Source organism: Haliaeetus leucocephalus, unplaced genomic scaffold (genome assembly GCF_000737465.1).
Source record: "Haliaeetus leucocephalus isolate CR32 unplaced genomic scaffold, Haliaeetus_leucocephalus-4.0 Scaffold93, whole genome shotgun sequence".
NCBI lineage: Eukaryota > Metazoa > Chordata > Aves > Accipitriformes > Accipitridae > Haliaeetus > Haliaeetus leucocephalus.
The window spans coordinates 2679727-2694222 of NW_010972529.1; the positions used below are offsets into that span (position 1 = coordinate 2679727).

The 14496-nt window shown below is 44.9% G+C and overlaps 1 protein-coding gene across 1 annotated transcript in view; it reads left to right on the forward strand.

The window, feature by feature from the left end:
- The window catches only part of CYYR1 (cysteine/tyrosine-rich 1), a 56923-nt gene extending 43589 nt beyond the window's left edge, over nucleotides 1–13334 (forward strand). The window contains exons 3-4 of the mRNA XM_010585336.1: nucleotides 9992–10149; nucleotides 13201–13334. Of these exons, the coding sequence (XP_010583638.1) occupies nucleotides 9992–10149; nucleotides 13201–13334 (292 nt within the window). The remainder of the gene's footprint in view (nucleotides 1–9991; nucleotides 10150–13200) is intronic.
- The last annotated feature ends 1162 nt before the right edge of the window (nucleotides 13335–14496 follow it).

Consider the following 14496-nt stretch of genomic DNA (forward strand, 5'->3'; position numbering starts at 1 on the left):
AGCAGCAGGAGAGCATGAGAGTGAAAAGTGGTAACTGGAAACCTTGCAATATCTTAATCAGAATTCTTTCACATAAAAGGTCAAAAAAAAGCTTCTCCCCCGTTACTTCTGTATTTCTGACTTTTTTTAATCTCTTGTTTTAATTTAAATATGTATTGTTGGTTTTGTTTGGGGTTTGTTTTTTTTTTTTACATTCTGGGAATGTTCTGAAATTTTTGAACTGCCAGGCAGATAGACTCAATGTTACAAAACCAGCATCTGCATGTGTGCTTGTATTAGTCTGATGAAAATGCTGGACAGGCAGGGACTGACCAAAATGTATTTGCTTAGCTGTGATCAGTTAATAACACCACTGTGTATTAAGTATTGTGCTTGCTTTATTGCAGCATTCACCTCCCAGCTATATTTCATGCATCATTCCCTCTGTCCATAAAATTATTTCTGAGCCAGCCCTACACTGAGTCTTTAGCAGGATGGAAGCAATGCCATCCTTCCCTCCATCCCTTCTGTCTAGGGCGGCGGGAGGATCTCAGGCCTATTGTACACAGGCAGGGGAAGCAGTTTGGGAACCAGCTAGAGGAAGAGCTCTCTTTCTCTACTCTCCCTTTACTGTAGCAGCCACTTTGGCCCTTCCAGGATCACTTATTTGAAGCACTTAGCAGCACTACTGGCCAAGGAGCACCTCCAGCAGTGTGGTGGGGAGAAAAGTGTATGGTTTGGCATAAAGGAAGTAAGCATAAAATTTCTACATATTTTTCAAAAGGCAAATTGTCTGAAAAGCCTGTCCGACAATAGCCCAAAACAGAACAAGCTGTAATTACATATCCTTTTGGTTTGCAGTTTATATGATTTTCTCTCTGGTTTTGCAAGTGTGCCACAGTTACGCTTCAGTGGCTCAGCAGCCTTTTAACAAGCTGTAGAAGGTAACCTATAGCTCAGGCACTGTCAATACTAAAAGACAGAATGTACTATCCTTTAACCCTTTGCAAGATTATGTAGCTTAACAATATAGAGCAGTCTGAAAGTGATGACCTGCCCACAGGGAGCTGGGGTGCAGGAGGTCAGGAATTGGGATGATTACCCACCACCTTTTCATTGTACAGCTGCTACTCAGGATATTTGGGTGCTCAAGTTAATAATCTGGCAAATACAACAGGGTAGAGAGGGAATGGTACAGAGGAGGCTATTTGGAAGGAATTAAACATGAACAACACACCTTAAACACAACCGAGTAGGAGCAAAAGAAGGGAAATACTGTCCAAGTACAGCCTGTACCCAGTTTTAACAGGCAGGTGGGATTTGTTTACAGAAGCAGACAATCATCTCCTTCCTCCCTGTGGTAAAACATGTATTTAAAGGAAGTACTAGTCAGAATTATGTCTAAGTGCAAAGTAAAGCCTCAAAGGCAAGCCTGGTCCATTTGAGTTGCTACTCTGTAAACTAATTATTTAATTTAAAACAGGAGGCAGCAGCTAGCTGACTCTTTTAACTGATTCCCGAGTTGGATGGCTTTTCAGTCCACACTGCCCTGGTGTCTGCGTTCCAGGGCTGTAAAACTCTCTGTGGTGAGAAGGTTGCTGGCTCAGCCATGGAGTAGCCCGGCTGACTGAGTCGCTCCTCCATCAGCTTTTTCCATAGGGTTCTCAAGATATACCAGCCATAAAGCCAAAATGCCCTGGGCAGCAAAGCCAGTCTCTTAGAGGATCACTCACTACGTGGTTTTGTCCTTATGAAAATAAAGGGACAACCATGGAGAGGAGCAAACCCCCCCAGAATGGGTCTGCCTGCTCCAGTGGAGGCAGGAGAAAATGGCGTGCGACCCTGCTGCGCTTCTGTTGTCAGTCCGAGTAAACCGGGGTTTGCCAACCAAATTAAATAAATAGCCCCAACACCTCCTCCCTCCAAGTAACATCAAGTCTGATTAAGAGCCCAAAGAGTACTTTTTTCAAAACGTCAGTGGCTGGATGAGAACATCAAAGATCATTGATTTTTTTTATTTTATTTTATCTCAGAGAATGAGTTTTAAAAAATCGCTTATCAGGTTCTTTTTGAACGCCTGAAAGGGAAAAAATTAAAGGTTTTAAATTAGTATTAGGAGTAGTATTCCAAAATGTATGGCATGCATTATTATTAATATTATTCTAGGGATGCAGTGCCAGCAAAGCATAGATACAGAGAGTCGGCAATAAATTAATTGGAGAACTAAAAAAGTACTGGAAATTAGGAAAGATGATGAGATGGAAGAGATCAGCTGAGCAAAGTGAAGACTGAGAATGGCACGTCTTTCTTGCGCTAATATGGTAATGAAATACAGCGAATGCAGAGTGGGAATACTGATCTTCACATGCTTCTATCAACTTCTTGCCATACTCGGTCAAATTGCTGTAAAATTGCTAATGTGAGCTATTACAGGATGAAAAGACCTTTATGCCAATATAAATGCATCTCTGGTGTCGGACTCTGTCACTTCTGCAACAATAGTTTCTAAATCAATACAGTATTACATGGTGAGCTGGGCTTTGGAAAAACTGGTGGCTTAAGTTCACCTGTGCTAGCTTTAGCCTCTGTCCTCCGGTAGAGGACATGAGTCCAGGCACCATGGCAGGAAACCCAGGACCCATAAACACTACATAATGCATGCAGGGAAAAACAGCCCAAACTCCCACACAAATCGATGGGCTCTGGGCTGACATTACCTCTCAGAAATGAGACTTGGTATTATGGTAAATAGTGCCATAAAACCTTAGTTCCCAACTGTTTGACAGTCAAGACAAAACAGATCTGTGTTTTTTAACAGATTTTAAAAAATACTGTGGATTATTTAAGAAGAAAATAGAGAAGAAAACAGCAAACGTTATTGTGTCTCTGTTGTATGGGCTTCTGCTGGAGCTCTCAGACAACAACAGAAGAGGATGAGAAAAAGTGCAAGGAGGGGTGGCTGGGGTGATTAGAGGCATGAAGTGGTCCCTGTACGCAAAATAGCCAAGTAGGACAGGGCTCCTGCAGGATGGGGAAGAGTTGGCTGGTAAAGGTCTGTAAAATCATGGGCAATGCAGAAGGGGTAGCTGGTAGCTCACTAGCTGAGAGCTAGGAGGCTCGGGTGAAATTACTGGGCATTCAGTTCAGAATAGACGAGAGGACACAGTTCTTCAGATACGTAATTAAGCTGGGGAGCTCTTTGCCACGTGAGGCTGTAGATGCTAAATTTTACATGAGTTCAGGATGAGGCTGGGCAGGTTTGCAGAAGAGAAATCCACTGAGTGATACAGTTAAAAAAAACCCCAACCTGTCTGGGTCAGAAAGTTGCTGAGCTGCAAATCGTTGAAGGAGGCCAGGAGAGAAAGTTTTCTCCCTTTTCTTATGCTCTTCCTGAGGCGTTTTTTTGTCTACTTGCCCTTTCTGGCTTCTCCTGTTTAAGAAAGCCTTTAAAGGTGTTCCAGGGAGGAGAAGGGCTAAAGAAAGACAGGAATCAAGAGAAACCATCCGCTTGTGTAGTACAACAAATGCAAAAAGGGGCAGGGGTGTGAGGGTCGCACAACCCACAGCTGAAGAGTCAGGGGCACAGGGACAGCCAGCAGCGTGCTGGGCAGCACCCGCTCCCTCCAAGGCACCCGGGGCCAAGGGGTGCTGCCAGGTGGGGACACGGGAGGACATGCAAACGGAAGCGGTCCCCACAGCATCCTCAGAGGAGAACGGTGCCAGCAGCTGGGTCTGTCCCGGCACACTGAGGAGGTGCAGGTGTGGAGGCATGAGTGCAAACGTGAGGGGAGGAGGGCAACCCAAGCCTCAGCAGGAGGGTTTTGGGGAGAGGCTGAAGCAGCATTGGGATGCAAGGACGTGGCTGGAGGTCTCTGGTGCAGCAAGGCCGGGCTGGCGGGCATCTGTCCCCCTGTGCCTTGCCTGGTTTGCCCTGACCCATAACTGGAGCCACACCTGTGTGTGCCCCCATGCTGAGGACACCTCAAAGGCAGGAGGAGGCCAGGGGGACGTGCTGCGCGGCATCCCGTGGCCGCAGTGCTGTGGGGAGCTTTTGGGACATGCACTTTGCTGGGTATCCCTGGGTGGGAAGTGGGGGTGGAGGGGGCAGATTCAGGAGGGACTGTCTCAGTGGTGGTGAGATTAAAACATTTTGCATTACAGTCTGTGGGCTTCCTGGAAAAGCTGGCTGAAAGGCTTTTTCTTTTCTTTGCAGTTTTGTACTAATAAACCAGGCTCCCCAGCACAGTTTTATGCTCCACACCATACCACGTGTGAAGTTAGGGTAGAACCCAAGACAGAAAAGCAGAGGCCAACAGACTACAAAGTCCCTGCCATGCCGCGGTGCAGGCCATGTATACCTGGATCCCAAATTTTGGCAATGCATTTAAAAATTGATGCTTATTCAGTAATCATTCTTCCTTCAGGAGACACTAACCTATGGAGCCATAAGATTTTTAAGCATCCAAGACCCACTGTCCTCAAAGTGGAGATGACCGCAGAGGCAGTATTTGTCTTGAGCAAGTTTGACATCCACTTTGCTTGCCTAACTCCCAAGGTAGTAGCCTTCTGGAGAGGGAAGGGGCACTAAATGAACTCCATGCCCATTCATGAAGACCTGAAGGAGCAGGGCCGCTCTTCAGTCTCTCTCCTTTTCTCCAGTCATCTCAACCCTAGCTGTTGCAGGCTGGAGCAACCGCTGGTGACACCTTTGCCACTTGTGTAAAATAGCCAAGTTACCAGTTCCCCCGAGGGACAGGTTCTCTGGCCCCGGGCGCTTCAGCCACGCCAGCTCCAAGAGCGGTGAGAGCCCTGCCTGGCTCCAGCATTGCCAAGGCCTTGGTGCCACCCAGCAAAAGGCCTGATCCCCTGCACAGCGTTCTGCTGGGTCAGAAATGTTAAGCTGTGAATGAGATTTATATTCTTTCCAGCAGAATGTTGCTAAAAGCAGGTGAAAAGCTGCTTCTCTGAATACCTGATTTTTACCCCAACAATGTCTCTTGACATTTACACAACATTAAAACTACTTTTCCCCTTCTCCATCTTTACTTTTCTGTGCGTTGTTTTTCTGTGGCAGTCTTTTTCTCTTCATTGGCGTTGCTTCTGTAAAGGACTTTGCATAATGTTTTCCTTCAAATTGTTCCATTTCAAAGTTTCCCCTTCATTTCAAACTTCCTAGTTGCTATGTGACTCTGCTGTGTGGTTTCTAGGTCTTCTTTTGCTTTACAGTGTCCTTTTTCTCTTAGGCACTTTCCCTTGAACAGCTCTATGGTGGTGATAGCATGAAAAATCGCAGTATCCCTCTGTCGCTATAGAGAAGTCTAAAATATCAGTGAGAGAAAGAGAGACAAAGCAAGCATTTTTTAATATAAAATAAGGGATATTTACTTCTAGGATATTTATTTTCACGAATTCAATAATAGCACAAAGAGAAACTTTGCCATTTTATAAAAACTACATGCTTATTTTTCTTCATACGTTCAGTCATACCATAGGCTTTCCACAAAAAGAACAAGTATTTATTTTCGTACTGTGTGCCCAGAACAGCTACCGCATGACCGTTGTCCTGCCAGGATTTGGTGCTGAGAAGATGCAGCCTGATGTTTAGAGGCAGACTGCTCCTAGTTTTACTGGGAGGCATTGTGTGTGGCAGGGGCTGCAGGTCTCTGAATCAGGATGGGTTACATTTTGACTCACTGTCAAAGGGTGGTATAGCGTTATATATATTCTGTTATAAGAGAGTATATGTCCTGAAGTCCTCTCAAACAGATCCTTGATCCTTGATTCCTGGAACAGTTTTCACGTGCGTGGCACTGGGTCTGTTCTGAAGCCCACCGAGACCAATGAGTGCCTGGTACTCAGTCAGGCTGTAACCAGATTTAAAAAGCGACCTACATCTTTTGCTCCATATATCAGGCTCTCTGCGTAACCATCCATAGGTGGTCTAAATTTACCACTGCAGTGTGAAAACCTGAATCCACAAGCAGTGGTGGATCTAGCTATTTAAACCGCTTTTTGTCCTGATTTCAGAACTGTGAGTCTTGAACTTACCAGTTTTGTCAGCAAAGCTCAGCTAGTGAATATTTTCTTTGGTGACCGTTTTTGTTTCTGGTTCATGGCTATACCAGCAGGAGCTACAGTGGGGACCAGCAACAGAATGTTTTAGCGGATATTCCTTATTTCACTTACTGACTTGGGTTTGCTAGCCTGGCAGAAGTGGTTTTTGCTTTCCAGTATAACTGTGTTTAGACTCAGAGGCCTTTTCCACCTTGGAAGTTTTGCCAGTGGACTTCAGCCTTTTTTCAATTTCGGGTGCAGGCAGATGCAGAGGGCCTTTCAACAGCTGTGTCTTGCCCTGCTGCTGTTTCTTTGCAGAGGCAAGATAGTGCCAGTCAGCCAACACCACTGAAGGGTCACTAGGAAAACCTTGGATCTCAGCTCTGTCACCCAAAGCAAGCTGGCAGGTGTGTATCTGCTTAATATCTCAGGCAAGGTGGAAACTCCTTTTGAAGATGGTATCAGACCTTTTGTCATTTTTTTTCCTTTCCTTATGAATACTTTTACTTCTTATGTAAAGTATCACAGAATCATCATTGAAATTAGTGGCGTGATACTGCTTTGGAGCAGTTGCTGTTCATGCAGAAGGGGAGAGTGGGCTTTGGGTGTGAGGCTGGAGTGTCCGATAGGCACTGGCACATGAAGAGTGCAACCCATCGCTCAGGGCAGATGATCAAATGGCATCTGGCTGACCACTTCTGGAACAAAAGGAATGCCTTTGCCTTTGGAGACAGCTGAGACAAACTCTATTTAAACTGTGTTTAAAATAGGCTTTATTAATACAGAACTTCTAATTTAGCACTGGTAAGGTATCGTGTGCTGTGTGTTACCCACTTCTGTCAGCCTTTAGGATGGAGGTTGGGTTTTCCTTGGGGTGCAGCTGGTTAGAAGTGCGAGAAACTGTTGCGGTTTCTGAGATGTGAGCAGATCAGCCAGGCAGAGTGTACCTGGGATGCAGAAGCTGGGCAGCAGTGGACCATGTACAAAGCAGAAATGCAATGCAGGACCTGAGGCCAGTGGTCAGCGGCGGCTGGTTCTGCTTATTCCACCTGGGAGAGGGATTATTCCAGCATAACAGAGTTCCCTGCAACTGTGATGCGGTGCCCCCACTGAAGGGCACAGCAAATCATCCCCTAAATGGATGTAGCAAAAGTAGTAGCGATTCACAGTTGTTTATAATAGGGGTACCGTGCATTATGCCTGATTTTTTAATTGTGATATCACAAGAAAAGTTTCTTCAATTAAGAGAGTAATGTGTTAAAGGGTCTCCTGAATCAAACTGTTCTCTCATACATCAGTTTCTCTCAAGGTAGTGATAATGTTCCCAGAGAGAGCAGGTTGGAAAAACTGGAGGTCTCTTAGTCACATCTTCCAAGAGCATCAGACTTTGTTTTTGTTAGATGCAAACTGTGGGGGATGTGGAGGGGGTGGGGAGGTGTTTCTCAGTTACTCATGGTGGTTAATACCAAAGCACTTGATCACATCAGTGTTTCAAGCTACTGGTTTTACAGCCAGGTGCTTGCTGCCATGAGTTAGGGTTTTGTAAATTAGGCCTTTATATATTCTGCAAAATATTAACAGGTTTACTCTCCCTGCTGTCGCGTCCCAAAGTTGGAGTGACTCAGGTTCGTGGATTTCCTTTGTCAGAATTAAGGTGAAACGACACCAAGGGAGTTCAAACAACAATCAACATTTATTCAACCTAGCTAACATTGCCCAAGTACAAGTGAACTTATCGATATGAACCTTGCAACATGTCATTAGGCCGCTGTTTGAAAAGAGAAGAGAGTTGTAGAAAAAGAAATGGAAAAAGGAATATGGAACTATATCAGAAGGAGAGCCCTCCCATTGAGTCACGAGGTTCAGAGCAGACCCCCTTGCTTTCTGGACTCCTTCTCAAAGAGGAGCCCAGGGGCGGCTACATCCACTCCTAGTCTCAGACTTGGTCAACGGTTTATGTTTAACAGGATGAGGTGTAGGGACTGTGGAAAAGAGAGAAGGAAAAGAGGGAGAGAGAGAAAGAGACAAAGAAAGAGAGAAGAAAAGCGTTTCACCAGTCCTGGGTCCAGCGTTGGTCCAGCCAGCCTAGAGATCCAGTTCCGGAGGGTGCGCACTGAGAACTCATTCTCCCTTCTTTTATAGTGTGTTAGTTGATGGTCTTGACATGTGCAGTTCCCATTCCCGGGGTTCTCTGGAATCGGTCGGTGAGCTTTGGGTGGGAGAGTTTCATTGTGGAGCTGCCTCTCTTCCTGCTGGCATGAATGTTTAAGATAGAAGCACAGTCCCATCTTCTGTGGGGCCTTCTCCTCCAAGCACATATGCTGTGCTCCTTCTCGTGGTCACTTAAGATAAGGAATTGCGGCTTTAGAGAAGTGCGGTCCCACCCTCCGTGGGGCCCTCTCCTCCAGCCACATTGTCCTGTTCACAAAACTCCAGCATTTTTACAGAGGCCGTTTTCTCCACCAAAGTTCTTTAACAAATGTTTGAGACATTGACTATAAGTTGTCAGAACATCACACCTGCACACTCTTCATTCATTGCTACATAACAGCAGAGAGCAGTTTAGTTCCCTGGCAGTGTATTTTAGTAAGACAGCAAATTGTTTGTGTTTACTTATGCTATACAATTCAGTAATTGTACTGCAGTCTTGGCCAAGTTCCTGAGAAGTTGGGGCCTGAAAACAAGCTCTTAAATGCATATTTAGGTTCTAAATAGAAGGTCTGATTTTTCAAATATTGAGTCCATCCTGACTTGCTGACTTTTTGGAAACCAACAGGCTTATCAGCATTTTGAAAATCAGGCCTGGTATGTGTTCCTATGCTTGTATGGGGAAGCTAAACTATGGTTTAGACTCCTTTTAATATTTGTTTTTGTAGTATTGCACTGCCTGTTTTATTCTCTACATTGCAATAATTCCTAGTGTAGCTTATTCATGTTCACAGACTATCAGTTTGGATTGATTAAAATGTCCAGTTAAAAAGTTGCCAGCAAGGTTGCTATTTGAAATCTTTGCTGGAGGATGTGTTGCACAGAGTAAGAATATTTCTGGCAAGTCACTGGGTTTTTTTCGTAAAAGGATAGGCTATAAATACCATCTTTCATATAACATATGCTGCACTGCCTGTGCCTGACAACAAACCTGAGTGAACTAGGGTTTATCAGAAAGGCTGATTTTGCCCTCAGTATTATTGGGAGCTCTTCAGTGCCTCTTGGTGGGGTTTTTCTCCTGTGTGTCAGTGCAATAAGGCTTCTTTCCCTTTCTTTGTATAATTTCAAGGAAAGTCTGATTCATTACTTCAGGAGCTGAGCTAAATTCTTTCCTCTGGACTATTTTAAAAGAAGTTGTTTAAGCCTCAAATACTTGTGCTGGCTGTGGCAGCACATGTGTGAAAGAGTGGGCATTCACTTTGCTTCTTGCTGCTCATCCTCAAGAAGAGGAGGCTCTCCTTAACCTGTGTGCTCAAGCACAGCAGGACTTTCTGACCTAAGATAAAACAATCGCCAAACCATTCCTGTGGAAGCACAGCATGCAGGCACTTCAGGATTCTTCTGGAATATATTACTGGGGATAACTTACTCTTTCTTTTCAAAAGAAAATCATACTAATGCCTTTAGGAAAAAAAGTCTTGTGTGATGAGGGTAAAGGGAAGAAATTATTCTTGGTAATATTTAAAAGTTGTTAAATTCAGATGGCCCTGGAATGGAAGGATTTAATGCACGGTGTATCAGCAGAGTGATCTGGCACAATGGCAAAGGTGACTTTGAAAGAGTTTCTCATTTTGGTCTTGGAGATCTTTCATTTCTTCTGTTCAGATGCTCTGATGGACCAAAATTTGCAGCATTTTCAGTAATCAATATGCACCTTTTTTCTCAAATGGGGGCCACTCCTGAGAAAATAATTTTGTTTTGTAAACATTATTTGGCTGAGACTGACCGCATGTTTTCATTTTCCTTGCAGAGGCACGGCGATAGCTGGAATTGTTTTCGGTATAGTATTTATAATGGGAGTGATTGCCGGGATTGCCATCTGTATCTGCATGTGCATGAAGAACAACCGTGGGACTCGAGTAGGGGTCATCCGAACTACGCACATCAATACTATCAGCGCGTACCCAGGTAAGGAAGCGAAATGACACCCCTGCAAGAGTGCCTGTGTTTATGGCAGGAGTGCATCTTTGGATAGTTACAGCCCCGCAGTAAATGTGGGATGTGAATACAGCAGCAGGCTCTTCTCAGTCCAGAGGGGAATGGCATGACTCCCTGCTGAGAAACACAAGACAGCTCAGTGTATGCAGTGTTTGTCAGTGCAGCCCTCTGCCTGGGCTAATTTATTCAGGTACTCAGTGGGCTAATGAGATCTGGCCAGGTGCCATACTCACACAGCTGTGTGGCTTGCAGTGCCCGTAGTAGCTTGTTGAGACCTCGCTCAGGGTGGTGTTGCATTATGCAGGATAGACCTTTTCGCTGTGCCAGAGGCTCTCTGGCGACAGATCAATTATTCTTATTTTGTGTTCTGGTTCTTGTATTTGCTCTTACTCACATGCAGTCAGCTCCCTTTCATTGTTCAATATAATGGAGGCCCAGCATACCACAAAGAGGGGAAAACCTGGACAATAAGGTCTGTGGATCATAGCGCAAAGGCTTTGAGTTGTGCCACGTGGAGCCCAATGTAGCCTGAGCTGGCTGGTACTCGGCCAGAGCTCACAAGCGCTGCTGGGTGCTGCAGGATCCCAGATGACTTCTACAAAGGCACACAGGCGTGTTTGTAGAGTGTTCTCTGCTGTGTGTCCCAGGAGGGACTGCAGGCTGGTGTGCAGTGCTGGATCCGAGCTAGCTCCCTGCATCCACCTGGCACCATGCCTGAACTGATAGGAGCTTGGAGCATGGTGCAGAGATGCCTGTTGTGCCTTGGTCAAAGTTAGCTGAGTGTTGGACGTGCTCAATGCAGGCTTGTCTGTGGGTTAACATTGTTTTGGTGTAATGTTTTTTTAGGTGCAGGGCAGCACCAGGGGAGGCACAGAGCCTAAGTCAGATCTGGCACTGAGCTAATAAGCTGTCACAGGCTCTGGGGCACCCCAGGGGATAGTAGGGACCCCGCCATGGCGCTGCTCCAGTGCAGTTGTGCCCATAGTGAGTGGGAACTGGTACATCAGGCTGTACCTGAGCTAGCTCTGTGCAGAGCCACTCCCTGCACCACACTTGTCAACTAGCACCAGTCTAGGATTGGGGTACAGGAACACCGAAGGTGGATCTGCATCAAGCTAGCTGGGGTCTGCAAGGTGTATTTGTCTGGACTCCCCACCACGTCAAAGTGGCCACAGTTTTGAAGAGCAGAGCTGACCCTGGAAGCAGCATAACGGTCTTTGTGCAATGTAGCTGTGTCTGCTTCAGTGATATTGTTAATTACAAATCCAGGAGCGATTGCCTTGGGATAGCTTGAGAGTTCACTGTAATAAAAGGCAATGGTGTTTCATGGATGAAATCCCCTCATCCCACTCTTAGACATCCCCTGCCTTTATATTCCCTCCTGTTGCAAAGGTTGCAGCAAACCCCAGGTGCATTATGTATACTTAGAGGCAAGCTATGCCATATTTATTATGTGTTCCTTTATCACATTCACTGCTCTCAGTGTCTGTTTTCTCCCTCGTGCTCTTAACTTTCTAGTTAAACTAAAACCATGTATAATCATCCTTATCATTACAACATTGTTTTGCATAGAGAGATGAGTAATGAAAGAAAACTGCAATATTCTCAACCATGAATTGCTGAAGAGCTACTTCAGAATCTAATAGTCACTGCAAGCTGTAAAAACAAAAGCAAAATGAAGACTTCGGGGCTGTAGTCTTCTCCTCCCCAGGTCTGCTCCTGCTATGACTCACCACTGTCTCCACCTCCAGGCAGTTTGACTCTGCACGGTCCCGGTTCCTAGTGCAAACATTAGCTTGAGCAGTTCTTCCTCTCAGCAGCAGCAGTTTTTGGAGGATGGGGAAGCTCTGAAATGATTTCTGTGTTCCCCACTGTCATGAACACTTCTGGATTAATGACTGACCTGGCTTTGGCTGCAGGGTTTGTGACCAACCCTACCCCCTGCCATTACTGTTTTGGACAGGAATAGCAAGCGAGGGGTTGCCCTTCCTTTGGCCACAGCAACAGCCAGGTTTTCAGAGAGCAGGGAGTGCTTTTCATGGCACACTGGGATTTGAGTCTCTTCCCTCATCACAACTATCCTAGGTTTCTGTTTCCTCTCTGTTCAAGTGCTATTTCACTGCCAGTCTGCTTGAGACATCTAGGGAGGGGATAGGAAGGCATCCATGGTGACATAAACAGAGACATGAGCAGACTCTGGACCTTAAAATTTGTGGAGACTACTGTAGTGGGGTCTTGATATGGAGCCTTCAGTTCCTACCATGCTGTCATTCTGCAGCATTTACTGTCTTTTTGATCACTGAATTAATCCTTCTTCTCTAAGGTTACTAGAAGTAGTTGAGAAAATGTTTTCAGCTGTTTGTGAATATTTTTGTTGCTTCCTAAATGCCTGACCCAGTTTACAAATGCTGGGCTTTCCTCAGATGTTTCCTTTGGGGTGAACAGGGTGAAAGCTTCCTTCTTCGTCAGCCGGAGCCCTGGGAACGTCCTGGGAAGATGTCCGGCGTTTGCCCTGGGAGGTGTGATGCTGCTATGCTGCTGTGTTTGGCATGGCATGGCAGGTCACATCACATATCTCCTGGGGATCCAGAGGGTGTTTGAGAGATCTGTGGAGATCAGTGAAAGCCCTGGCTACCCTGTCATTTTGAGACAACATAAACTCATTTTGCTGCTGAAGCGGGTGGAGGGGAATGGATCTGATAAAAACCTAACCTTCCTCCCCTGGAAAAGTTTAGCTCTGCCACATCATCCTGGTATCATCTGCCATACTGCCACTCAAACACTGCTACCAGCACAACACATCGGTGAGCACGTGGCTAAGCAGTGAAAGAAAGCGCAATAAGCAAGGACTTGCATTGACATAAAGTGATTGTATAATGACAGTCTGAAAAAGAAGTCAGCGCATTGCCAGGAGACCTTACATCTGTTGTATGGAAGTCTGAATGTGAACTAGAAAATACTTGGGGGCCTGCATCTGAAAAAAAGATTTTTAACTATGTCTTCTTTTTCCTCCCATTTCAGTGGCTCCACCACCATACAGTTACGACTACGAAATGGAGTACCCAGCTGACCTACCTCCACCTTATACTCCAACCCCACAGACTTCAATACAGTATCCCCCACCCCCTCCATACCCTGGATACTCAGGGAAGTAATTACATGGCTTCATACAGATATTAACTGCCTGTTGAAACAGCAGCACCGTTGGGACAAATATTACCAGCTCAGGGACAAATAGGACAGGGTCTGCATCAACTCATATGGCCAGGTGTTGAAATAACCTGGGAGGGTTGCCATGGCTCAGGATGAAGAAAAATACTGTCCACTCCGGACCATCGTGTTTCATGATTAAACAGCCTGTGACCAAAACGAAGAAACAGTTCCTGTACATTAGTGCCTGATGAGTAGTGCTTAGCATCTGTGCTTAGCTTCAGCTGCAGCCCGTTACAGCACGTGGGGGTGGGGGTCTTGCCATGTAAGAATGTGCAAGTGGTGCAAATGGTTCAACAAGCTGTTTCAAAAGCAGAAGAGGCAGCTGCTGGGTCTTATTCTGGGGGAAAACTCCAACTGTTCTCTTCAAGTATGTGTTATGCCTTTCCTTGAAATGAGGGGAATAAGGAAGAACAAGGAACACAAGCTATTTTCAGTTTCTACGTCAGGCTGATAATACCCAATGATCAGCTGTGCATATTGGTCTGATAAGCATATCACAAAGAGAAGTGCTGTCAGAGTTATTCAGTACCAAAAAATGATGGATATTATTTTTGGCCAAGTTCAGGTTGTTTTAAGTGCCTACTTTTAAACAGTTTGCAACTAGTTCGTGGCCTAAAACATAAAGACAAAGAGCATTTTTATATGTGAAATACACTAATTTATAGCTGATTTACTTTTACCTGGACTTAAATACTGTATACATTGGAAATATGCTACAACGCCTTTTTTTATCAGCAAATGATGCTTTGATTTTTTAAAAAAACACTGAATCAGGAAAACTCACAAGTGGGAGAAGAAATACAAAGCAAATATTAAAACATCATAGATTTGTCTTCAATTGGATTGTGTAAAGACTGTTTTTTAAAAAAAATCATATTGTTTACCCGTAATAATGATATTCAGCCTAACCAAAGAGATGAGCGTAGAGACTGAGCTTCAGATTACTTTTGAATGTTGTCTTGGGCATTTTAAAAGTGTAAGTCACCAAAGAATTTTTTTTGCATTTGTCATGCATATTTTTCAAAATTACTTAATCTCTACTATATAAAGTACAGACCTTTATGATTTAAGTGTTCCATATACTTATGGTGCTAACTGTAATTC